The sequence below is a fragment of the Poecile atricapillus genome, chromosome 2 (genome assembly GCF_030490865.1).
Source record: "Poecile atricapillus isolate bPoeAtr1 chromosome 2, bPoeAtr1.hap1, whole genome shotgun sequence".
NCBI classification, from domain to species: Eukaryota; Metazoa; Chordata; class Aves; order Passeriformes; family Paridae; genus Poecile; species Poecile atricapillus.
Genome location: NC_081250.1, coordinates 43435492 through 43462086, shown reverse-complemented (window position 1 = coordinate 43462086; position 26595 = coordinate 43435492). Strand labels below are relative to the sequence as shown.

Below are 26595 nucleotides of genomic sequence, written 5' to 3'. Positions count from 1 at the left end.
CTCAAATAGAGCTTTGTTTCCCAATATAACCACACGGTATTTGTGACCCTCTACAAACTACAGAGAAAAGTTCCAGCACTCCATGCAAAGAACACTTATTTTTATCCCCCTATTTTGCTGGTTCTTTTGAGTTCAAGGCTAATGCTTTTATCACACTGGCATTGCTATATAATGATTTTTATTGATTGAAAAGGCTGCCACATCTAGGTGGTGCCAGCAGCAGAGTTTGGACAGACAAACCTGTAAGCAAGGTATTTACTATCCAAACCACATTCTGTATGCAAAACTAAATGTAACAGTGGAAATAAAAGGGGGTAAAAAAAATAGGAAGGAGCTGCTGTGTGAGGCTTGGCTTATATCACTTAATAATGTAAACTTTATTTTTATCTTTGCATAAGACTCAGTTACCTGATAAGCTAACCCACCACCTGAAAGGAGTTCTAGGCCTAAGAAAACATAAAAAAATCATTGCAGCCAGGGAAGGATTCCTCATTAAAGAATGGCAGGGAAGAGATTTTGCAGCATTTGCACCTGTATCTGCACGATATTAAAAGCACTTGTTTGTCTTAAATTATACCTTTTAAAATAATATCCACCTGGGTAAATGCAGGAAGAGGAGACAAACAAGAAAATGTGTTGCTTAATCATCTGCTGCAGCTCACTCATCTGCCTGTCATGGGTGCTTGCTTGTTCTTGATGTTTTCTAGATGCTCTCTCTGTATTAGGTGTCACAGGGAACAGTAACATCAGCAAGTCATGTGGAGAAAGGATGCAAGAGTGAGAAAGAGATAAAGTGCTTAGTGATTACACTATTTTACCTTGTAATGTCTAGCATACTTGCCAGAAAATAAAGAAAAATTGTTTAAGAGTATCTTGTTTTAAACAAAGAAACAGAAGTTGCAATATAAGAAGTATGTGTCTATTTTGCCTTTGAGGAATTAAATCCTTTTCTCTGTGCAAGTAGAGCTTTTGCTGGCACAAGGTAGTGTGAAGCATCACTCCACACAGGGACTGTATATTGAGATGAAGAGCACTGGAATTCATAAAATATGGATATCCTCACCTGTTACCATTTCCATTCTTGAAAACTGTAGTATTTATAGTCTTAAATTTAGTATATCTATAGTATATTACTTTAATAGTCTTACAATTAATACTTCATTTATTATCTGAGGAAGAAAGTAGGCAACAACCTCTAGTCTGAATGAATGTTTCTACACATCTGTCTTAAACCCTTATATGTATGCATACGCTATATTTCATTGGAGATACTGAAAGTCGATTCCAAATAAAAATGTAAAGAGTTGAATTGTTAAAAAAAAAAAAATCACATTAATTCTGCCTAAGATAAAGGAGTACAAGAACTGCAAGCTACAAAGTAATCCACTTATATATCCTGCTGAGTTGGGATTGGATGGACAGTAGATATTTATAAAATATATTAATCTGAGAAAGCAAATAAGAAATTATGTTTCTAGAACATGTCTCTTTCTAAGATGAGAGCAGCTTTCTGACATGAACAACATTAAATCTCTGTGGAATGCAGGGAGTTAGGTTTATCTTACATTATTTTACTGCATAAGAAGAAAATACAGTGTATCTTGTCATCATCTTAGGGAAGATTTATGAGGCCTTCATGCAGCATCATTAAGTATATGTAATGAAATCTGTAGCAAGTTTAAAAGTGGGAGTTAACAAAAGGTCAGTTTTGCAGTATGTAATTTAGTCACTGGAATTACCAAGGGAAATTTTGCAACACTACTCAACATTTCAGCCAATCACAGCTATAACTGGAGCAAGTTCTTTTGTCTGTTGGCACTGCAATGGAAAAAATTTATCTGTAGCTGTCTCTAAAAGAGAGAAAACTGTTCTGCACCACTTTTTCATAGGAGTGTAGGTGTGTCATTGTAAAACAATTACAACTCCCTGTCATTTGTTAGTAGTAAGTCTCCACCCATCTATCCTGTAAATATGGTTGATTAAAAAATCTCATGAGAGAGAGAGTGAGACTCTCAGGAGGCTCGGTACAAACTGAAACTGGCTTAGGATCTTACTGAAGTAATTTAATTCTTCAGCATCCTTTGTAAAGCTTTTCAGTCTATCGCTTTCTTTCCAACATTAGACCTCTAATCCTTTAGGTCTGGTAAGCTGCGAGTTCTGAATGGGGAGGCTAATGTGCATCACTTCAAGAAATCCTTCTTCTCAATGATTGAAAATACCAATTTCCATTCTGTGATCTGTCAAGTGTGTCAGCAGAAATCTTTGCTCACTGGTCTGACTATATATCCTGAAATGAAAAAGCCAAAAATAGCTGGTTCTCCATCAAAATTTCTCAGCTAAAGCTCATTTTTCTGTAGGCTGCAAAGCATCCTGCTGTTTCTTCCAAGATTTCACAGGTTTTGGCCATAGTCAAATTCAACCTGTGAGTGATTATGCAAATTAACCCTGAAAAATTATTTTCTTAGCACAGGGGCATCAGGTATTTGAAAATATGTTTTGAATTCTTCAACAACTTTAGGGCATAAGTACAAAGGACAAATTTGTTGGCAACTGCCATGATAAACAAAAATACTTATCTGAAGAGGAGAAAGAAGTGTTGAAGTGTTTCTTAATATGTGTCTAGCCTTTCAGCATGAATTTTAGTTGTTGATCAGGAAGCTATCATATCTTAAACCAAGAAGAATGGAAGCTATGGCATTGCAAGCTCATACCTGAAAAATAGACATTAAAAGCTGCAGGGAAGGAGAAGCATGGTATAATTAATTATATACTACAAACTACATTCAAGGCAGATAGAGACAGATTCCTGGCAATTATCTGAAGTTGCTAGTTCTTGCTAATCATGTAATATTTCTAATTTGTTCATTAAGAACCCACCTTTCATTTACATTTTAAACTTTCATTTACATTTTAAGCCTGATACTGACAATGTGCTCCACATTTATTTTTCTTTTTTTTTTTTTTTTTTTTTGGTTTTTCATGCCAGGAATACAAGGTGTTGTGGAAGCTTATCAGAGCTGCCTTCCCAAGCTGCAGCTGTATGGACCGACAAACATTGCTCCCATCATCCAGAAAGTGGCAAAATCTGCATCAGAGGAGACCAACACCAAGGAGGCCTCGGTAAGGGAAAAAAAGCCGTGCTTGCCTTTTTTTCTTGTCTTATGGTGGATCTCTTGTAGGCCATCAAAACAAGGCCTTTTAATGCAGATTTTGCCCTCACAGTTTTTATTAACTGCCTTTACAGAAGACAACTTAAACCTGTGTCAGCTGGAAAAGTGTATCAGTCTTTATAGCTTCAATTGTCACAGCTTTAAACTCTTTCACCACTGATCTATTTCCTGCTTTTAGGGCTGTTTTACTGTAGCACACCCAGTTCTCCACTGTGGAAATAGAAATGGCACTACTAAGGTTACAAAATTGAGCACTGGAGTCCTAAAAGTCTTGGTTGTACCAGGAGATGAGTTCAAATGATTCCCTACTCAGACTACCCAATTTTATATTTCCTGCAGAGGCTGTACTAAATTTTTTCTGTTCACCTAGGGGACTTTTCCAGCTATTCATTTGAAAATGGTAAGGATACAGTTTTCAGCTTTGTTATTACTGATGTGAATTTGTGCCTTTTAGAAATTAGAAGACAAGTCTGTTAGCCTGCACCTGATAAAAATCCTAGGACAGATTTCTTGGGCTAAAAGACTCACACATAGATCATGTTTTATATGTACACCTTTGAGATGCATTAGGTTAATTCTGATCCTGCCTTGATGACAGAATAGGAGAAAGAGGGAACATGTGAGTGAGTAGCTCTGAACCATTTAGAAGAGCAGTGCTGTAAAGGAGTGAAGGATGTAAGAGAGGCATTATGTACTGCAGCACAAAAAGTGCCAAGTACAGAACAGAATAGAGCTGTGCATTGGCATGTGCCTCATCACCTGGCCTAGAGCTTTCTCTAAGCTTTCTTCATGTGCTGGGCCTTTTTTAAGTCCTATTAGGGCAGCAATTACCAAATATTTCTGTTCATGAGTCTGGGCTTGTGACTGATATTTACGAGAGCATGTAGTGACAGAACAAAGGGTAATGGCTACAAACTGAAAGAGGACAACTTTAGATTACATATTAGGAAAAAACTCTTTACTGTGAGAGTGTGAGGTACTGGAACAGGTTGCCTGGAGAGGCTAAGGTTACCCCATCCTTGGAAGTGTTCAAGGAGCAACCTGGTCTAATGGAAGGTGTCTCTGCCTCATCATCTCTTCAGCCTAGATGATCTTTAAGGTCCCTTAAAGGTCCCTTCCAATCCAAACCATTCTGTGATTCTGTGATTGCACTGTTTCCAGAACCTTGATAGCATTTAGGATGTCAGTCCTAAACTGGGGAATTGCTGTTTTTGAATTTCTATACTCGCCTAATCCTGAGGTGGCTCACTCTATTCTCAGTGATGTTTCTGATCAAATATGCCCTACTGAATAAGTTTCTTCATTCTGTATCTAAGCTTCCCCCTTTCTATCTGAAAAACAATTTATAGGATGAATCTTCAAGACAAATTTTTCTCCCTGCATGTTTTGTTTCATTTGTGACAGGACAAGATGATTGGAACATTTTGAGTTTATACTGCTATAAATACATAATTATTGTTGATGTTTAATGTGTTGGTATTGCTCATGCAGAGTGATCAAATCCTATGATTTGTACATTTTTGCTATTAATGTACATTTGTTAAATTACTCCAGCTGCCTAACAATTCATAAGGGATCCAAGTAGGGGCTACTCTTCAGCATTACCAAGTGAAGAAATGTCATAGCTCATGATCCTAGTTCAGTGGGCTTTGGAGTTTTGGGATAGAAATAACAAGCTCACCAAATTGCTTGCTCTCCTCTGGAGAATCAGAAAACCTCTCTCTGGGGCTCTGTATGAAGAATATGAAGATGGATATATTCCTGCCTTGTTCTCCTCGGGGACCCCATTACGCAAAGGAGAGATTAGTAGCTGAGGAGCTATTGGAATGGAAAATTCTATGCAGTCAATATAAAGACTTTTTTCTCTTTAGAAAGGTCCATGAGTGAGTTACCAGAAACACTTTTATACTTTTTAACTTAAAAGGTTAAGCAGCTTTGGAATATTAACTAATGATATAATATTTCCCTTCTTGTCCAACAACTTCAGCAATATTTCATCTTGCTGATCCTGACGGATGGCGTCATCACAGACATGGCTGACACCAGAGAGGCCATCGTCCACGCCTCTCACCTCCCCATGTCAGTCATCATCGTCGGGGTGGGCAACGCTGATTTTAGTGACATGCAGATGCTGGATGGTGATGATGGCATCCTGAGGTCTCCCAAGGGCGAGCCTGTGCTTCGAGACATTGTCCAGTTTGTGCCATTTAGGAACTTCAAACATGTAAGCTGATTTTTCCATCCTTGCCACAGAAGGGTGAACGGGTATAGTGAATGATTCATGAGGCTGAGCTTAACTTTGCATATGGATGAAGTGCTGAGTAAGTCTATGGCATTATTGTGTAAGAAATAGTGGAAAAAAAGGAATCAGAATGCAATGTGTGCCCCATTAGTGAGTTGGTGAGGGTGGGAAAGGAAGAGATGAGGCAAAATCCATGTGCTTTTTGTGCTGCCAGTCCTTGCTTACACTTTCTCATTTAATTTGGTTACTTTCCCTGCCTAATTTTTCATGGTGTCTGTTTCACATTCTCTCTTGCATCTGTTCTATTAGGACTACTGTATTCTGCTTTCCATTCCTTCATTTCCATAGGCAGATGAAATGGCTTTGAATTTTCCTCATGGTGTGTACCCGAGGAGGCTGTTTCTTTATTGAAGCTTGCTTCCAGGAGTTCTCAAATGCAGGACTATCCACCCACAGCATCCTGGCTGCCTCCAAACCCTTTCCCAAATTCTGTACAAGAACACAGGCAAGAAAGTGGCATTACTGAGAGCTTCCCTCTGCCCTCCTGCCAGCTGTTCCTGACTGAGGCCAGTGTGGTATAGAAAACACTCTGTAGGAAAGAAAGGAGCAGAACCAGCATTAAATTTCCAAATCTAAAGTAAAGCTTTGGTCTTGAACTTTTCTTCTCAGTCACCTGCCCCACATTATACCATCTGTTCCAGGGAGTTTTCAGCAGCAGGGTAAGCAGTTCATCAGCAGAAGGGGCTTTCCCACACACAGAGGGGTTTTTCAGAGCCCTTTTCCTCCATATGGAGGCATGCATTGTGTTCCTCTGCAATGCTGATCCCATCCCTTTCCTTCCCTTTTTCCATCTTTCTCTCCCTTCTTTCCTCTCACTTCTGTTACATTTACTTGGTTCTCCAGGCTGGTTTTTTGCTCTCTCTAGGAAGGATATCCTTAGTATCTGATTTGAGAATTTCGGTACCTCACAGTGCAACTGACTCATTCTCCTCATGAGATTGCTCTTTTCAATCTGCTCCCATACACTAGAAATTGTTAGATTTGTATATGTCATAGCCAAGTTCTCAACTCTGGGCTGGTTTTGATCTGCATATGGGTTTGCACTGCTTACATTTCTTTTTTAATTTAGCTCCTCTTTTAGTTTTTCTGAGACTTTTGTCAGCACAAGAGATTATTTTCTGTTTGCTGCTTCCAGAATACCTTCATTTTCCTCTTTGCAAGGTTTGTTTGTTTGGTTTTTTTTCATTTCAAAATTCAATTCTAAAGCAATATTTGCTTTAGATCTAGACACACTTCTTACTTTCACAAACTCTACTGAGGAGCAAGAGAAACAAACTTGTTCCTCTTTTCCTTCTAGCTTTATGTAAGCCATGGATGCATTCAGGAGGGAAAACTCACCTTATGCTGTTACTTTGATGCCACCATGCCAAATAGCTGCAGACTGAGTTGTAGACAAGCACTTCTCTGTGCTGACAGGAGCACACAGTCACCTACCTGCTGAATCAAAGTATGAGCACAAGCACCTCATAGCTTGTGATTCCTTCAGCACATAATCACAAGTGTGTAGTGCTGCACTCTAGTCATTGGGAAAGTGTCCAGAGCTGAGTTATTTATGGGCTAGTGGGAGAGCTACTTTTAATTAGGTGAAAACATGTTTCTGCAAGGAACTGGCAAAGCCAACTACATTTGTTATTTTTAGTTTCACTTTTTATTTTACAATAAAGCTAAAATCATCTTGGATTTAATAGATTAACACTGACAGTTGCAGTTCTGGACTCTAAATATATTGGTCCTCTGGTATTAATTTCTGACTGAATCTGTGGCATTGTTATTGCCAGCACTGGACAAATGACAAGCATATATTCTTTTTTAGCTGATTTAGATTAACTTCCCCAGTACTGGGAGAGGAAAGCAATCTTTATGTATTCTTCTTGTTAAATAGTGATATTTTTCTCCCTCTTTCAGTAGCAAAGATAATATAGGTATAGAGATAGATTTGTATTTGCACTATCAGAAAAGTTAATGTATCTTAGACAACCTGATATTTAGTCTGTTTATCGTGATCTTTCAGCTTTTCAATGAATGTCAGTGTAATGGATGAGTGCTCATAAAAATATCCACTTCTGGTTGAATTTCTTTATTGTCATATCCCAAATAATCTCTGTTTCTCAACAAAGTGACATTCACAGCTTCCTTGCTTACTTAGCACAAACAAAAGACCATACATCAGCTAGTGAAATAATTTTTCATGGGAGAAATGAGTGTGATGTTTTGATTTAAACTTATTTTTCCCCACAGAGGAAATGCAGATTTAACACAATTGGGAGATTTTTGTCAGATCAGTTCTGACCGAACACAAGAATTTACATACATCAGCATCTTACTTTTGACAGCTTTAAACAAAATACATATTTAGGTTAAAATCCCATTCCTTTTGTCAATGTATCTTGTGTTAATTTTTTAAGTAGAAAAAGAGATTGAAGGATCTTTTTTGTTGATTAAAAATTAAATTGTGTAAGGTTTATAGGCTTTTCTGATAAGTCAAGTACTTATTTATTCCTAAATCCATATTATATCTATTAATGACAGAAGGAGAGAAGAAAATGTTATGTGTGACCATTTATTTTTTGTTTTGCTGGACGAGTAAACCAAAATTCCCTTGGAGTCTACCAAAGCAATAATTTTTTCATTGCTTCTATTCTCAGGTCAGCTTAGAACTCAAAATCTCATATCTGTCCAAAGAGATCAAAAATAATCTGTGCAAAACCCTCCCCTTTGAGAAAATGAAAGGGAGGGGAGAAGGAAGTTGTAAACATAACCTATAGAACGAATCCCTTTTATTTTATAAGTTTGACTTCAGAGAAGGATCTGAGCCTGCACAGCACTCATACAGGCATTTAACACATTTCAATTAGTTATTCACACACCTAAAATCTTACACCCATGTCAATGTTTTACTGGCTTAAGACTCAGTGTAGACAGCAGGCTCTGTTATAGAGGTTTCATCTCCTACACCATACAGTGCAGCAGAAGTACTTCAGTAAAACATCTAAGCTCTTTCTCTTTAAGGAGTATGTTTGAAGACATCAAAATAATAATAGCAACTGAAGTGATTCTTGGCAAATACTGTAGTTATAGAGGCTTGATAAAATCAAGGTAACCATTAACACTTAAAAATATTGTATAGTGGGTAACATATGCCATTTGCTAAAGGGGAACATAGCAAACAAAGGAAATATATCTTCTGTGAATCCAAGTGACATTTTTTTCTCTGTAATCATCACCACCCCAGTAATGTGAGTGTCCTTCACCTGAAAGTGTAGAACAGTGATGCTCCATCACTGAAATGTATTGAAGAAAATCACCTGCCTCAATTCATTCACTGTCATATTTTAAGAAATGAAATTTTCTGCCTTTGGGATGTATGATATATTTACTGGGCACAAATCTGATGCCATGGGTAGATTGTATTCCATTTTGCATTGTATTTAATCACAAAGGTTAACAGCTGTGACTTCATAACATATATCACAAAGGAGGGTGGAAAGCACAGCTCGTAACCACTGCATGGAGCAATGTTTTGCACTATGCATTGTAGTTAAAGCTTAAGCATTGTGAAACTACAGCAAAAGTCATTTGTAATACACACCAATTATGGAATCACAGGGGATTATTTTCCTGCTTCTGACTGATCTGATTGTTGTGTACCAGCTATCAATTGAGAACTACTCATCAGCAGTGTATTATTGCTAGAATGCTCTTCAAGAAGTGGAGAAAATGTTACAGTAAAACATTAATTTATTGTCCCATCTGTGTTAAAGACCCAGCAAAGGTAATCCTTACCCAGCACTGATTAATTGGGTCTGTGTTTTAGGTGTGTTTTAGTTTAACTTTAGATACTGAGTCTAATTCTCACTTATAAAAATGCTGCTTTGCACCATCTGATCTGGAAATGAGAGTGCTTTACCACCACAAAAAAGTATGTAAGGTACAGGTGGTCCAAATCACCAGAGAGGAAGTCAACCCCAAGCCTTTTTTGGGATGTTCCCTGCTAGAAAGAGCTCAGGACCACAAGACATCACGGGCGTGATGAAACTCAGTAAAGCAACAGTTGCCCATGCTCAGACTGAAGCACAGAATCAAGCCAGCTACCACAGGGCAACCCTGCATGGGGCACATATCGCCTGTGAGCCTGTGGGCACAGTAAATATTTCCACTTAAACCTCAGCAAAAGGCTGTTTAGTTGAGGACTGCTGAAGCAGCAGGGATTCAGCTGTGCGTCTGAGCCTTGGCAAAGCCTGTTCTGAAGGGGTCACCCTTCGTGCAGGAGGAATGGATGTGGCATCAGAAGAGAGAAGGGGCGGAGGGAGGATGATGCACAGCACAGAGTGCTGTTGGCCCAAAGTTCAGAACACGTGAACTACACAGATCCAGAGAAGCTGATGCCAGTGCTCCTGCCCAGCATTTTTAAAGACAGAGCAGAGTGAAGTTTCCTGATTGCTACAGCTTGTGTGTGCAGCGCCAGCCTGGGGCTCTTCTTCCACTCCCTGTTTCTACCCCTGTGTAGCTGTATTTTTGGTAAGATTGCAAGAAGCAGGCTAAGGTATGTACAGCTCTGACACACTGGGAAGGGAATTTTAAAAAAGTAATTTTCAACAGCATTTTAGAAATCAGCCATTTGTGTGATTCCAAGGGGTATTTTCTGATTATTTTAGCTGGAACTAGATGAACTTTAAGGTCCCTTCCAACCCAAATCATTCCATGAGTCTATAAAAACAGCAAGAACAGGGCAACTCCGGAAAACCATGCATTTCACTTTTCAGGATTAAAATTAAGGGGTTCTGTTACTGTGTAACACCTTAGAACACTTGCTGCACTGTCACATAAAGTATGCTCCTATGCTTTGCCAGTTTGTTCATGCAGAAATGTTCCAGACTTTTTTGGCTGCACAAATATTTTGGTACAAATGTCACAGTAGGGAAATATCAGTTAACTTTATTTGTTACTAATCCAATACATGAGTCAAAATACAAAAATACATTAAAAAAACCCCAAAAAACATGTTTCTGATTTTGCTAGCATTACCATTTTATTTGATACTGGAATTTCTAATAGCCTAGGGGTTTTCTTCACCCTTGGATTAGCCTGCCTACAAATAGTTTACCATTTACATTCTGTGTAAACCAAATTTTAAGACTCTGTAAGGGTAAGGATGCCACCCCACAAAACAGAGTAGGTCAAAAAACAGTCAATACAATTGCTTTGGGACATGGTAGGTTTGAAACTTGGCTGTTAACATAATAGACAATGAGGAGGAAAGTGTTCATTAATTTGGGAAAAAGTACTTGGTGTGGAGAAGTGTGATCCAGCCACCGGCTGAATTCCGATGCATCACCTGAGCTTCAGTCTGCACTCTACAGAGATAAATACATCAATTTAACCCTCTCAAAATGAAACTTAAGTGTTTACATTTTTACTGCATTTTTGCAGTGGGCTCAAAGGGAACATGGCCAAGCAGGCTGGTTCCAGAGGACTTGGAACCAGTTCCACCCAAACACATAGAAACAAGCAAATCTAAAACATGGGGCCACAGGGTGCATGGGAGAAGTCCAGCTCTGTCACTGCTGAATTCAGGGGCTGAGGAATAGCTATGCAGCACATGCAGGTAATGGTTGCCCACAAAACATCCACAAAAAAAAAAGCCCCTCAGCTTAAAATGAAGCATTGTAGGGGTGTGAGGCAGCAACTCTGTGTTGTTGATGGAGGGCAGGGTTTCTCACTGCACTGAGGGGGAGCCCTCCCCCCTGCCTGGGGTGAAAGCCACTGGCCATCCCTATATCCATCTCTACCTTTCAGGGCCATCAGGTCTTAAGTCTGGTTGACACTGCCCATTTTTCTGTTGCAGGAAGAGCTTTAAAGCCCCCACCAAGCCTTGAACCTTTATTGTAATCACAGCTTAATTCTAATTTTTTAAGAAGTACTTTTTATTGAATTAAAAACATTCCCAGCCATTAAAACACCATGCCAGATTCTGAGGAGCAGAATGGTGATGAAGGCCTCCCTTTCACAAGTGTTGTCCATTCATGTTCAGCTTAGAGCTCTGCAGGGTTCCTTGCTGAACACTGATAAATGAAGTCTTTGCAGCTTTTTATAGTGATATAGGGCTCTCCCAGAGTGCAGGGATGCTCAGTTACCCTGAACTGAAAATAGTCAAAATGGACCTGAAGTCACACAGAGGACTTTTGGCTTTAGTGTACTTTTAGGCAGCTACAGCTCCGTAAAAGTCTAAACTGACTCATAAAATGAGTTTCCAGCAATAGTTTGATTCACTTTAAGTCTTTTTTGCCTTCCATTTCTGTATCATACTTCCTCCCTTGATCTCATGGCACCAATGCCTCTAAAACCCATGGCACTTCTAGCAGAGAGACAGGTTAATGCTTGTGTTTTCTACCATTTCCTGCAGGCATCCCCAGCTGCTCTAGCAAAAAGTGTTTTGGCTGAAGTTCCAAACCAAGTCGTGGACTATTACAATGGCAAAGGGATAAAACCAAAATGTATGTCAGAATACGAGTCTTCCAGGACACTAGCTCCATGAACCTGCCTGCACTCTTTTACAAAATTAAAAAAGAAAAATGCTACTGTCTACAACTACTGTATTTAAAAAAATGAAACAAAAAAATAGCACGTTTTGGTGATTTTTAACTAAAATAACTTTTTTTTTTTTTTTTTTTGCATGTGTAGCCTAAAGGCTTGAATCTGTTAAGCGGTTGTATTGTTGAAAACTTTTTATGAGAAAAAAAATCCAGAAAAAAAAAAGTGAACTCTTTACATTACAGCATGTTGCCTTGAAATAAAAAGTTATCTGTATCTGGTTTTTATACAGGTTTGTTGAAATTTTGCTAAATTTCTTATATTTACACTGTAAAGCATTTTGAAATATTTATTGAGAGTCGATAGCCAAAATGTCTTTGGTTTAATCTGCTATGAACTGAGAGATTTTTCAAAATGGCAGATGCATGAACTGTATTTTGCATGTTTAAAATAAAAACAACACAGTTTTGCAGTTGTCTTTATTTCTCTCTCTGCCACAAGGCTGCCTGTTTTCAACTTCCATATTCCAAGGGAAGGTTAATAAAGTGTTTCAAGAGACACCTGACATGGAGCATGGGCATTTCTAATGTTAGCACCTTATGGCGTGGACACCCAAACAAGCCCACTCAGTCTGTGGCCTGAGTAGCAATTTTTCAAAAGCCTGACAAATCCAGCTCTTACAAAGTGTTCAGACCACAGTTTTAAAGAGATCTGGCTTGGAGAGCATGATCCATCAGGACTGCATGTCTTAAAACATGCCTTCTTAATCCAAACAGTCTGGCTGGCTTTCAAACAGGATGTATTTTGGCTATCCAAATTTATAATCATTTCTGTTTGGGAATTGTTATTTTGTTTCATTTGTGTTTTTATATCTCACACACAGTATCCAACCCTATGTGGCACATTTTCCAAATGAAATTTTGCACAGCCTGATTTTGTGACAAGCAGTAATTTGTAATTTCTCCTCACACAGATCACCTGTGTGTGTGATAGAAGAACTGTTTTTAACCCAAGGAATATTGAAGCCACCTTTCTTTAAAAAAAAAAAAAAAAAGAGGACACACAAGAACAGAATGATGATGGATTTCACTTTCCATTGGAATATTTGTGTATGTAAATGAAGAAATTAGATCAATGTTAAATTTTTGTTTGAAGGACGTGTTAAAAACTAAGGAGAAAATTTGACAAAAAGTAATCTGTGTGGGATTGTCCAAAAGGCACAACTTTGGGTGAGTTGTACTCCCACTAAATTGAAAACATTCTTGTTGATAGATCCGGAAGAAGCTGTTTGGGGCCAGTGCTGAATATTTTGGAAATCTTCCCCTGTGAGCAAGGGGGTTTTGGTTAAGAAATACATATTTTTAAATGAGTTTGCAGGTAATGTAGTAGTTGAGCTCCCTGATTCTCCTTTAGAGATAACTTCCAAAGGACCAGCTTTGATTGATGATTTTGTACTCTTGAATGAAGGCAGTGGGATAGCCAAGATGCATGGGGCTGCCTCCCCAGCACATTTGTTCTGCCCCATCTCTATCCTGCAGTGCCATCATTCACACTTGCTTGTAAAGATTTCTTCAGCTGATCAAATACTGAGCAGCAGCCAGTATTATTTGGTTATGGGTATAAATTGTCTGGAGATGTCCAAACTGATAGATCTGAAATCCACATTTTCATGTAATGGCTGACACTTCATTTGAGAACTTACCTGTCAGGCTGCCCATCTCTCCCTCCGTGGGTGTATTTCATCTGGAAGCTACTGTGATCTCCCTTTACGTGTCATACACCATTCTGCCAATGACTTTTATTTCTTACATACAACACCTCTAGTTTCTCCTTCCCACTTCCCCCCTATTTTATTTCCTTCCCTATTCTCAGGAGGAGCATTTTCTTGCTGTTAAAGCACAGGACTGAAAAATCAATGACTCTGTGTTCTTTCCTCCAATATCTCATTTTGTTTTCTTACCCAAGATTTTTAAATGTTCTGTACCTCAGATTCCTCATCTGTAAAAGGAAGGTCACTGTCATGTATCATAAATATCTCTCAGTAGTACTGGGGGACTTTAGTACTTGAAAAATGATTTGAGATCCTTCCTCAGAGGCATGATGGTGTTCTCACCATGTAAAGAGTATTACATTACCCTGGGACCTGCATTAGGGGATGTCATGTACAGCTGAAGAAAAGTTCAGCTTTTTCTTTATCATTTTCCAGGCTGAATAAAAGAAAGCTTTCAGCAAGAAAAATTAGGAATCAGATAAATTGTTCTTCTGGTCCATGTGATCTTTGACTAAATTAATTTTTGAAGTGTTTATGGTTACATAGAATTGGGTGGTTACAGCTCTTCATTTCCAGAGGTGTTACAAGGTGCTTCTATAATGTGGCATCACATAAAATGCAGAGATCCACAGGCTATTGTATGCTGAGCTATATAAACCATTAGTTATTTTCATGAGTGTACATGGTCTATATATGTGTCTTTAGAACCCCAGCTGCTGCAGATCTTTCTGTTTACTTCACACAGTCCTAATTATAAATGCTCTCTACTTAAAAACAAATTGTTATCAGTATTTTTTTAGTATTTTTTAGTATTACTGATATAAGTCAGCAATTCTGTAGCAGCCCTCAAGTACTTGGAAAGATACCTTCATGGTATTGAAAAATCAATTGGAAATCTCCTTCAGTCTGTACAAATCTCAGCATGTAAGACAAACACGTAACAGTGTGGTGAGTTGGTGTAGGATGCACTGAAGACAACTGGCCATATGGTAAAGGCTTTCTAATGAGGCTTTGGATGTTATTTTCATTGCTCCAAGCTACTCTCTGCAATAAAATACTGTGACCTTTGTGCAGGATAACCTCAATAAACATATGACTTTATCTCCTGATACAGGGGAAAATGGGAAATTTTTCTCCTGTTTTATCTACTTAGGGTTTTAACAAGGCTATTCTGCAGCTGATTGCTGAACTGCCATCAATTTCTCCTGCAGATTTTTTATGCAAAATTAAACTTCTACTGCCTTTTGATGGATCATTTTAAATTCTGAAAACTGCTTTAAAATAAATTACATCTTGTCCTTCTGAGATAACCAATGATCTCAAATATATTCTCTGCCAACTACAACCCTGCCTTCCTTTTTATCTCAAATCCAATTCAAAAACCAAAAAAGTCACAGAAAACTCCTATTAGCCCAAAATACATTAACATCCATAATTCTTGAGCCAGATACTGGGATAAGTTGTATTTTTAGTTTTTAGAGGAAACTAAGTCCACAAGTGATTTGAAAAAAGCACTAATACACTGCTAAGTGCTTCTAAGTGCTTATTACCCTAAGGGAAAACCTTTCCATATGAAGATTTTACCACGATGAATTATGTAGTGTTCTACTTTTTTTTTTTTCTATAATTTTTTTTTTTTTTTATTAAGGGAAGGATGAGCTGGAAGATTCCTAGGATAAGTTTACACTTCTCAGGCTATTTTTTTTCCCCCTTTACAGGAAGTGCCATTTTTGCCACAAGATGAATAGTTCATAGCACCACCTGTCCTCTTTCACACAGAGGTCTTATTTGTACCTGCAGTCCTGAGCTGAGGAGCTGCACTATACTGGCGACAATTTCAGCAATTAGAGAGACATATGGGTGATAATTGTCAGCCCAGCTGCATGTTTGCTTGCAGCGTTCACTGCAAACCATCAGCTGGCTGCACTCCCACACCCTCTTTTTTTGTTGTTGTTTTTTCCAATTTCATTGCAGACTTGGAAAGATCATCCAAACTGATCAGGTGAAACCCAGGTGACCTCTCCTGTGAAGGCTGACAGTTCAAAAGTGGTGTTTTCACTTCCTGCAGTGGTGAGGACTATCCAAGGCAGCAGACTGGTGGGAAAGGTTTCTGTAATGGGTACTCTTCCTTTCCTCAAAACAAAGTGGTAGCCATTTCCACTACTGTGCAGAAGGCCTTTTACTACTGTGTTCAGGAGGCCCTTGAATTGGAGTCCCACTGATTAGAGCAGGCAGTTTGCCATCTGATTGCATTGAGAGTTGCAGAGATCTTGCTACACCCACTCCCCCTTACACACACAAAACTGACAAGTTCATGGCTCTTTAGCACCATGACAAGCTGCATACACCTAAAAACCAAAAAAAACAACCACCAAACAAACAAACAAACAAACAAGTTGATTTTGCATCATGATAAAAAGGGGAAAAGTACAGAACTGAATTTTTTCTCTTAGAAATGTGTGCCCCTGTGTATTACTTCCAAGTTACTGTTGCATGAAATCCTGTGTCACCTCAGCTGTGCAAGATGATACGTGAGAAAAGCATCATACTGTGGCAACAAGGCTCTCTAGGATCAAGGGAGCCCTCTTCTCTGGCTGAGAACATCTGCCATGGCTTGGCAAGTTACTTGATCTTTCCATGTGCCGTGATTCCAGATCTCAAAAATGGGGGCAAACAGAATTTTGCTACTTCCTGGGGGCTTTTGGCTGGGTTAGCACCACTGCAGGGTTGCCACAGTGCACAGAAATTGGGACATAACACCTTTATAATTTTTAGACCCTTTATTTCTCCTGCTATAAAGGTCCCTGTCAGAGCAGCAGTATAAGCTACCAGTGGACCCAATTAGAAAACATGTCCACATGAAATTTAGCAACATCCCTGATGCTGTTCTTGATGCCAGGGAGAAAGCAAAAAAAATGCAATGGTCGCTGTGATAGCGGATATGATCACCCAGCTTCAGAGAGGGAATGTCAGCTGGACTGTAAACTTGAGAGATGCATTTCTGAACACACTATGTGGCTACTTCTTAAAAGGATAAGAAGTAAATTCGGGACAAGGAATGTATGTGAAAGCTACTGGTAAGTGTCTGGATCACAGTTTTGGGTGTGAACACCAAAATATCACAGTTACTTTCCTCAAGTGCAACACCCCCCTACACATATACTATAGTAGGGGAGAAGATGGGAGTAGTGGGGTAAAGAGAAGCAAGGGCGGATTCCAGTTGACCAGCCTGAAAGCTCTTGTGTCCTTATAAAAAGGGATTTCTGCTGAACACAGAAGGGAATCTTGGGTTCATACCCCTTCACCATCCTAACTCATGCACTCTCACCTGTGCTGGTTCCCTGCTCAAAAAAGGAAAAAAAGGGTGAGTCAAACCTGAATACTGATGAAAGCCAGACCACACCAAAGCCAGAGTGTCACAGGTACCATGCCTGTGTCAGGCTGTCCAGAACCCTCTGCTTGACCCACCCATTATAATTTTAGCAGGAACTTTCCCTGGCTACACTATTAAATACATTTCCCATAAATGCTGCCCACCCGCCCAGCCACTCGCTAGGAGCACATAATCATAGAGTGATGGGATCATTCAGGTTGGGAAAGTACTCTAAGATCACCGAGTCCACCCATTATCCCAGCATTGCCAGGGCCATCACCCCGTCCACAAGTGCCACATCTGCGTGTCTCTTTGAACACACCCAGAGACACTGATCCCACCACCTTCCCTGGGCAGCCTGTTCCAATGCTTAACCACCCTTTCCGAGAAGAAATTCTCCCCAATATCTGATCTGAACTGCCTCTGGCACAACTTGAGGCCTTTTCCCCTCATCCTGTCGCTCATTTCCATGGAAGCAAAGCCCTGAAGTAGTTAAGCTCCGCACACCGAGGAGGTTTGAGACAGCAGAGTCGCTTCTTCCCAGACACCCCCACACCCCCAGGGCATCTGCTCAACACCTGCGGGAAGGTTTTGAGTCCATTGTCCCGCAACCCTGCGTGCCTAAGGGGTGTTTGCCAGCGATCAACCCCAGCAGCCGCTGGCATTTTCCCGTTTTAGACACTTGTATGTTGGATTTCACTGGCTCCCGGCTGGAATGCAGGCAGCGATGGAAGGGCTGCGGGGGGGAGGGGGGGGGAAGGCCCGTGGCTATTTCTGGGTCTGCTCGCCCTTGGGTGAGGTATTTTCCTCGGGTCAGAGTAGCTCCACGGGCCCCGGGTGCTGCAGCCCACGCCCACGACTTTGGGGCCATTCGGGAGTTTTTATGTCACTCTTGATCTCGGAAGACAGAGAGTTCTTGCCCGGAACTCTTTGTCCGGGGCAGCACGGAAGGTTTCCAGCGGCGGACGCGGCGGGGCCGGAAGGCGGCGCCGGGCTGGCGGCATGGCGGGCTGGGGGCTGCTGGCCCGGCTCGGCGGGCGCCTCTGCGCGGCGGCGGCGCCGGCTCCCGGACACAGGTAGCGATACGGCTGGGAGGGCAAAGGGGCTGCTCCGGAGGAGAGAAGGAGGGGAGGGAAAGAAGAAGCGGCAGGAGGAGCGGGGCTCGGCCACTGTCGTAGCCCCGAGGTCATAGAATCGTAGAATGGCCTGGATTGGAGGGAGACCTTGAAGATAATCTGGTTCCAGTCTCCCTATTGGGAAGGGACGCCTTCAGCTAGACCAGGTTCCTCAGAGCTGCATCCAGTGTGGCCTTGAACACTGCCAGGGATGGGGCATCCACAGCTTCTCTGGAAAACTTGTTCCAGTGCCTCACAACCCTCACAGCAAAGAATTTCTTCCTAATATCTAATCTAAGCCTACTGTCTTTCAGTTTGTACCCATTCCCCCTCGTCTTGTCACTACATGCTTTTGTAAGTAGGTTTGTCTCATCTTTCCTGTAAATTCCCTTCAGGTACTGTAAGGTGAGGGGCACCTGAGCGGCCCTTTTCCCTGGGCGGCCTTTCCCTGCCCCTGGGCGCCGTCTCTGGCCGCCGCCCTTTGGAGAGTCCTCTGTGCAGCCTGCTGAAAGCTTTGTTCGAGGTGCCAGGGGTTACTGCTGGGGCATTCCAGCCTTAGAAATAGCCCCGGTCTTAGAAGTAGCCCCAGTCTGCGTGGGAGTTATGTCAGGACAGGCGTGCTCGCATCCAAAGCATCTTTGCAGCATAGTGAGCGACTTGACCTGCCATGTTTTGGGTCACCTTGGCCCACTGGCCACATGCATTCACTACCTGTACTGTTAAATACTCTTTTGTTGCAGAGGACTGGGGAGAATTCAAGCCTTTTTCAGCCCTCATAAAATTTATGGCAGGACACTGAGCTGTTTAACAGTGTTTGAAGAATCAAAGAGTTGTTGGGGCTGGAAGGGAGCTGAGGAGCCAAGTTCTAAGCTGAGGTCTAATTTTTTTCTCACAGTGTGGCCAGCCCTGAGGTCAGACTAGTTTGCCCAGGGCTTTGTAGTTTTGGGCCTTGAAAGCCTCCAAGGGCTGAATCTGCACAGTCCCTCTAGACCAGTGCCAGTGATTGTCTTCAGGCTGAACATTTTTTTCCTTATGTCAAATCTGAATCTCAGTTTATAGCACTTCTCACTCGCCTGGTGTGCATCTCATTGACATGGCCTGCCTCGGTCTTGTCAGTAGCTTTCTCACAAATTATTCCATGCCACTTGTGGATGGGAGTGTGCATCTCTCCTTTATGAATTTCACTGGGTTCTTTGTTGGCTTGTCCCTACAGCTGGCAGAGGGACACACCCTTGAGCATCATTCACCGCTCCCTTCAAACTTAAGAATGGTGCACTCATCTTCTCTCAGAGGCCATTGATAAAGATATTGAACAGGACAAATCCCTGAATAGACTCTTGAGGAATTCTGTTTGTAACTGGTATTCCAGCAGAGTCCAAGCCATCAGCTGTGACTCCTCCAGCTGATGATCCAGCCAGATTTCTTCTCAGCTGATAGCCCACCCATCCGTATCATAGCATCCCATCTTGGATAGAAGGATGGCGCAAGAGATTGTTTTTAAAAGTCTTGCTGAAGTTAGGGTAAACAATACCTCCTGTTGTCTGTTTCTTCATGGAAGTAGCTGTTTTTTTATCTTAAAAGTAGTGGTTGGTTGGTTGTTGCTTGCTCCCCTTTGATATAATTCAGAGTACTTAGTCAAATGACAGATAATTAGGTGTTTTATAAATTAGATGGAAAATACATGTTATGAGACACTTTTTGTACTGATAAGACACTCAAAACCTTTTCCCACCTCTGGAAAGGGGTCAGCTGGGCTTTGTAGTCAGACACATCAACAGTTCAACGTGGTGGCATGAGAATCTTTCTGAAGAGAATGTGGAGTTCCTCAAGAAGATAACTGCAGAGGAGTACAAAGCTCAGACAGCCAGCAAGCTGTGCCCTCTGAAAGATGAGCCATGGCCACTGAATAAGTGGACACCAGGTGAGAAAGTATCTCTTCTGAAATAGCTCTTCATGCTGAAGTTATTGTTGTTGTGTTGTTGCATTCAATAACATCAGGATTGTGTCTTGTGAGGTATTCTTCTTTTGGCTTTCACAACAATCATTCAATAAATCTCCTGGTAAATAAGTAAATGTAATATATCAGTTATCTAAAAAGTATTTCAAATATTACAAGATGTTAAGAACCTTTAAAGTTCTTAAGTTTAGTTTTTAGTCCAGCACTTGGCCCATCCCACTGCTGTACAACAACAAGGTATAAATTAAGAATTCATAAAAAAGTGTCCTTAGAATATAAAGCGTATGAACTTGAAAATGTTCTTGTTAATATTTCTGGAGTCTGAAGAAAAAGTGTAGTATATAGTACCATCCCACTTCTGGTCTGTGATTACAAATTCTTAGGCACAGAATTAAGTTTCTGAGCTTTCAGAAGAGTCACATCATTTGTGTGGCAGACTTGACAGATTGCCTTTGCAAAGATTGGGGTTGGAGCAACCTCCTACAATAAACTTTTCAATAGTTAGTTTGGCTCTAATACATGAGTGTTCTATTTTGGAAAAAAAACTGAAAAAACAGAGGTAGTTCCATTTTCTATCAAACATAGCTGAAACAGGTAGAACTTTACTGCTGGTGGGGTTAAAAACCCCTAGCCTACATGCAAGGATTTAGTGGTGTTTTTTCTCTTTCACCTCCTTAGGAAAGATCAGAGTTAAGGGGACTTTGTAGATTTTTAGATAAATTCTTTCAATTATTATGTGTAAAGGTGCATCCATGTTCTGTTTTGATCTACAGATTCCATCAGAGTTGGTGTTGTTGCAGTAAAACTGGGAATGATGCCAATATGGACCAAATCAGGAGAAAAACATGCTGTCACACTGCTTAAGGTGAAATAAAACATAATGAATTTCATCTGCACTCACTGTATGCAGATTGTAAACCTGCTGTTTCAAGGAAAAGTGAAACTTACTACTTGTACAGAGTAGGAAATCCTGACAGAAAGTGAAGATTTCTTTCACTCCTGTATAGTACACCAGCCCCATTCTGTTTATATCCAAACTTTCTAGGAGCAATCTGCTCTGCTGCCTCAGCCATTCAAATGCTGCAGAGCTGTGAGTGGTGTTACCTAGGTGATGCAACAAATGGGGTTAACTATCCCACTTCACTTTTATTTTTCCACCTGCAGGCATGCTGGGATTAGTTTCACCTTGGTTTCTGAGCCTTTGTAGCTCTCAAGCTGCTTCTTCGTATTCTTCATATTCTCCAGCAGCTGCTCTTGTGATGAAGCCTTTTGTTGACTGGCTGCTGCCGTAAGAGGAGTCACTGCTGTGAAGGCCATCAGGTTTACAGGGCAAAGGAGCAGGAGTCTAAAACGGGCGCTCTTACCATGTGCTTTGCATACTTACAATAGGGATTTTGCAGATCTTGTGTGAAAAAGATGATTATAATTTCTAGAGCATTTATGAAATTAGTTTGCATTCTACTAATTTTTTTTTTATTTTTTTTTTTTTTGCTAAAGTGAGCCTTCGGTTCATTGGAAAAGCAATGTCAGTGGTAAAAACGTAACACACTCTCTTACTTGTAGGCTGTATCTTCTGTTATGAAAACAGAGACTGACTTTGGTGTTTTGTTGTCTTAAAGCATACACATCTTCTTATGCTCAGATGAATGCTTTCTCTTTTTCCTAGGTTCAGGATTGCCATGTTTTAAGGTATGTTTCAAAGGAAGAGTCGGGTGGAAAAACAGCTAAGCTGCTCGTTGGAGGCAAAAATGTATCTCCTTTTTCTGTAAGTGAAGCACTTTGGGTGTCTCTGCTGGAATAGTTGTTTCTGTTGTGATTTCAGTACAAAAGTAGCATAAGTGGACTTCTCTGAAAGATTTATTGGCACACAAGCATACTTTGTAATTGGTTTTTTGTCACATTCACCTTTGCCATTTCCTAAAGCAATTGTAAATTCTTGTTTAAGAGAATAGCAAGAACTTTTTGAAAGTTTTGCCTCTTAATTCTCTAGGAAAGCTGTGGGTTTAGGAATTTGCTTTGATGTGCAGTGTCCCATGCTGGTGAAAGCGTTTGAAGGACCATGAGCAGTGAAGTGTGTGTCCGTCAGGTCTGTGGAGATGCAGTTGAGTTGAGGACTGCAAGATACTTCAGATGCCTGTTTTAAATTGACTCAGCTTCATCAGTTGCTTACAATTTAGTGTTCTAGCTTACTATTCTTTACTGTCTTTTTAGCTATAGTTCTAATTTTTTCCCCAGGTCTGTTGACATTGTTTAATTTGCCTGTAGTTCTGCTGATAAATAACTTCAGGACATATCTTTTCAAGAAGATAACTTCATGGTTGTAACTCATCAACAGCCATATCAAAGCCACTCACTTGTTTAGACATCCTGATAGCTTGATGTGAAATTCCCAGATATCTCTAGTGGTTGAAGTTGTCTGGCAGAACTGTCATTCCCCAGGATGAGTTATAGATCAAGCAGGAACAAAGCATTCCCTCAAAGGATTGCAGTTGATGTGGTGCATTATTTCTGTAAAATATAATTTTTCAGTTTTTTCAATATCCTGACACTCATTTGTCTGGTTTAGGTGAGTAAAAAAATCCCAGGGCTCATGACTGCTGAGCAGATTATCTCGGTTCATGATCATGGCTTTTTGAGGACCTAGATTTCGATTTTTCAAACAGATGGTTGTCCCAGGGCCTCAAAATTAATCTGTGTACTTGTTTCTGCTTTAGTGGAGGTAATTTTTTCATTTGATAGATCTGTTGGCTTTTTAGTATATTCTGATTTTGAACAGGCTTATACTTCAAGGTACCATTCTTCTATTTCAGTTGGTTTATGCCACATTTGACTGTCACAGCTTGCACATTTCAGGTGTCTATCCTGTCAGTCCATTTCCACTTTCCAGGTGTGATATTTTGCTTGGAAAAATGACGGTTGTGGTTTTTTTCTATCCTGTTACTTTGGTCTAAGACATGCAAGAGGCATGGGAATAATAATTTTCAAGTTGTATTTTGCCCATTAGACTCCTTAGAGTTGATCTTTTCATAAAGATGATGTTACCAGTAAAGCCAGTATGTTGTCAGAATAAAAACATGCCAGAAGTAAGGAGGTATAAAGAAAACTTCTTTTTAAACAGCTCCTATGAAAATTTCTTCAAAGCAGAGCTACCTAGAAAGTCAACTCATGGACTTTTTAGTAGTGTGAGTTATGTTAAGGACTTTCTTTGGGCATAACTTTTCTCAAGTCAGCTTCTATTAATTTGGTTCAACTTAGACTCATTTTATAAAGATGTTAATTAAATATCTTTTGAGTGAGGTCCTGACCTGAGACTGAACTGTGTAGTATTATTATTATTATTCTGAGCTCTGTATTATTATGTTTGTCATCATTGCTGTACAAACTAGACAATTCCTGAGGAAGAATTTGGCATACTGATTCTGAGCAGTTTTACTTGTTAAGGTACTAACAAGTGATGTATTTCTATGGTTTAGCTGCAAGTCTGGATCATTGTTTTCCTGTGTTTATCAGCCTTTTTATGTGTTTCTTTTCACTCTGAACTGTCAGAAGTGAGAATTAAAAAAAGGTGAATGATACTGTCATGTATTAGCATAAGCAATTTCTCTTTTGTTAATTCCTCATAGGAACATCTGCCTTCTTTAGATTCCTCACAGCTACTGATTTTTAATTAATTCAATCAAAAGATTCCTTCAGTAATTTTTCTAACAAAGAATTTCCTGTATTTCTTTGGAGTGTCAAATTGCTTTAAAACTGATAAGGAGTATTGCATTTATAGCAAGATTTATTTTTCTTTTTTAGCCTGATGTATGTCACTCTGTTATAAATGAACAGATTTTTTCATGATTTTTTAATGCAAAATTATGCTCAAAAGTACAGTTCTGCCAGTGCTCAAACTTTTTTTTTTGTCAAAAATATTTCATATGCTTCCTATAAGCGAGGGCATATTGATCATTTTCTCACAATACTGGAAGACATTGTTGGTGTTTTTAAAAATAAGGAACATCTGAGAGTTCACTCAGTGTTCCCCTCTTCAATATTGCTTTTTAGGAAGGGTTTGTAGCAGTGTTTTGTTTGTAGAAATATATCTCTCTGACTTGGCTGTTTGAAGAGGAGATGCTGTTACAGTAGAACAGTGCAAGGCTACAGCCTAGAGTAGGGCTCTTGAGATGTAAGTGAATTTTACCCTTCGACTTCATCATGCTCTTCTTCAGCTGTGCACAGGGCTCCCCTTGCTGTAGCTTAAGGCAGCAGTTTTATGTAGCTAGAAATAAAGGATTGATATACAGGCACTTAGTAGGAAGTCCATATCTTTATTTTTCATTCTCACATATAGTTTTGCAGATTAATACAGGTGCTCCACTGATCCCTCAAATATTTGTGGTCTTAGGAGAGATTTTGTATGTAGTTGATTGTGGTTTTTTGAAGTTATTTGTCGTATTTTGTACTATGACATCAAGTTAACAAATATCTTGAGAAACACTTTTCCCTCTCAAAGACAGATAAATTTAAAATTTCTGGGTTTTTTCTACATCAGAGATCCTCATCATCTTGCTTCCTCATTTTTGATAAAACTTTCTCTGTTCTAACAGTTTTCAACAAATGTTTGAAAAGAAAAGAATGGGCAACAGGGAGATTTTCAAAACTGTGTTTTCAAATACACTAAGTTACATTTTTAAAGTTGTTCACATTGCTTGCTCTTAAAATACACAAAATAATTTTTGAGAGAGAGTGAACTGCAGAGGAGTTTTGAGAAGCAAACCTCAGAGATGAGATTATCCAAGTGTGACAGTATTGTTAGATGCTTAAATTGCTTTCTCCCAGAAATCATTTGAAGGAAAATCAGCTGGATCGCTTTCTTTTTCCTGTGGCCACAGTTTTCTTGAATCACTGTTTGTGTTGCTTGGTTTTGTCTCAATGTTCTGCTGTTCTGTGAGATGTCCTGTTTAAAACAGCTAAGAATAATTTCGAGTACTTTTAAATTTGTCAGACTCATCTGAAAAGAAAATCCCTGCTTTAGTTAGTCAGCAATGGTTTGACATTGTACTTGCTATATCTTAAAAATACATGGACTGTAAACTTGTTGTTACTAATTTTTTCTTTTTTTGCTCAGAGACTCAAGATTTTCTTCTATGGAAATTTAAGCATTTTTAGAAGTTTCTGCAAGATGAGAATTTGTTTCCATGGTGTTGTTAGTTAAATAAATTATATTTATCGTGGTGTGGAACTAAGTCATCATAAGCTTTGAAAAAGAGAACCTACTTCTAAATTACTACAAAACTCCTTGTAAGCCATGATAAAGAAAATTAACATCTATCATCCAGCATCTACATTCTAAATGATTGGTTTCCCTTTTCTGATCTTTGAAATCTTCATATATCTCTTGTTTATATTAGGTAGCTGTAGGGTAACTACTTGCCAGAAAATAAAAGGCACACACAGGAGTTTTAAAATAAGTTTTATGTAGAGATAAAATACAAGCCTCAAGATGAAATTCTAGTATGATCTGTCTGTTTCTCTGAGTGATGTTAATGGTCTGTAATTGTTTTCTGTGCTAAGTTAATTCTTGGGTATTTTAAGATGACTTTTTTTTTGTGGCTGCTTTTTGTTGCAGAAACCAGAGTCTGCACATGAAATTTTTAAAGAAGCTGGAGTGCCACGGAAGCAGAAAGTTTCAACATTTAATGTAACAGATGATGCCATAATTAAACCAGGTAATCTTTTTGAGCTACTGAGTATTACGTGCCTAGTCATTTAGCATCTGCCGCTTGTAGACCTAAAAGAAGTTCTGATGTGTATTTCAGTGTTGTTTTTTATAGAAATTGATGAATTCGTTGTCATTAAGCACAAGCAAACTGTTTTCATATAGGTAAAATTAGAAGATGGGTTTTATTTTTTAGTTGATGAGATGTAGGATTTTTGCTTTTTCCATGTCTCCAGCTATGAGAAAATAAATCCAATCCAAATTTACTAATCTGAACATTGAGTTAAGAAGTAAATGTCTGTAACCTTGACTCACTTATTGGGCATAAATATGGATGCAGTTACAGGAAGTTCTGTGTTTATCCTAATGAGAGGGACACTGAATTTTGTGGTAATGTTTCTCAGGATCCTGAAATAGCAGTTTGAGTTTTGTTTCTTCTTGCTGCATTCAAAAGTAGGACAATGGCTGCTTTTTCTGACAGCTTGCAAAGTAAAGCACACTAAAACATGTTTATAACTAACATTCTCACTAAAAATCAGTATTGGGAGTTTTATGATCAAATGAAAATTTTTTAAGTTTCTGAGGTTTTATTAGGTAGTGTATTTAGGTTGTGTTTATTTTGTGGTTTTTGGCAGTTACAAGTATTTTCTGAAGAATTATGTAGGGTAGGAAATT

At 39.5% G+C, this 26595-nt stretch overlaps 2 protein-coding genes across 2 annotated transcripts in view; both read left to right on the top strand.

Annotated features, from left to right (window-relative positions):
• CPNE4 (copine 4) overlaps positions 1–12461 on the top strand; it is a 225848-nt gene extending 213387 nt beyond the window's left edge. The window contains exons 15-17 of the mRNA XM_058831839.1: positions 2987–3120; positions 5158–5394; positions 11876–12461. Coding sequence (XP_058687822.1) covers positions 2987–3120; positions 5158–5394; positions 11876–12007 — 503 coding nt within the window. The 3' untranslated portion in view covers positions 12008–12461. The remainder of the gene's footprint in view (positions 1–2986; positions 3121–5157; positions 5395–11875) is intronic.
• A 5494-nt stretch (positions 12462–17955) lies between these two features.
• Positions 17956–26595, top strand: part of MRPL3 (mitochondrial ribosomal protein L3) — a 29271-nt gene continuing 20631 nt past the window's right edge. Inside the window, exons 1-5 of the mRNA XM_058832690.1 lie at positions 17956–18223; positions 20005–20183; positions 20993–21084; positions 21886–21984; positions 25831–25930. Coding sequence (XP_058688673.1) covers positions 18150–18223; positions 20005–20183; positions 20993–21084; positions 21886–21984; positions 25831–25930 — 544 coding nt within the window. The 5' untranslated portion in view covers positions 17956–18149. The remainder of the gene's footprint in view (positions 18224–20004; positions 20184–20992; positions 21085–21885; positions 21985–25830; positions 25931–26595) is intronic.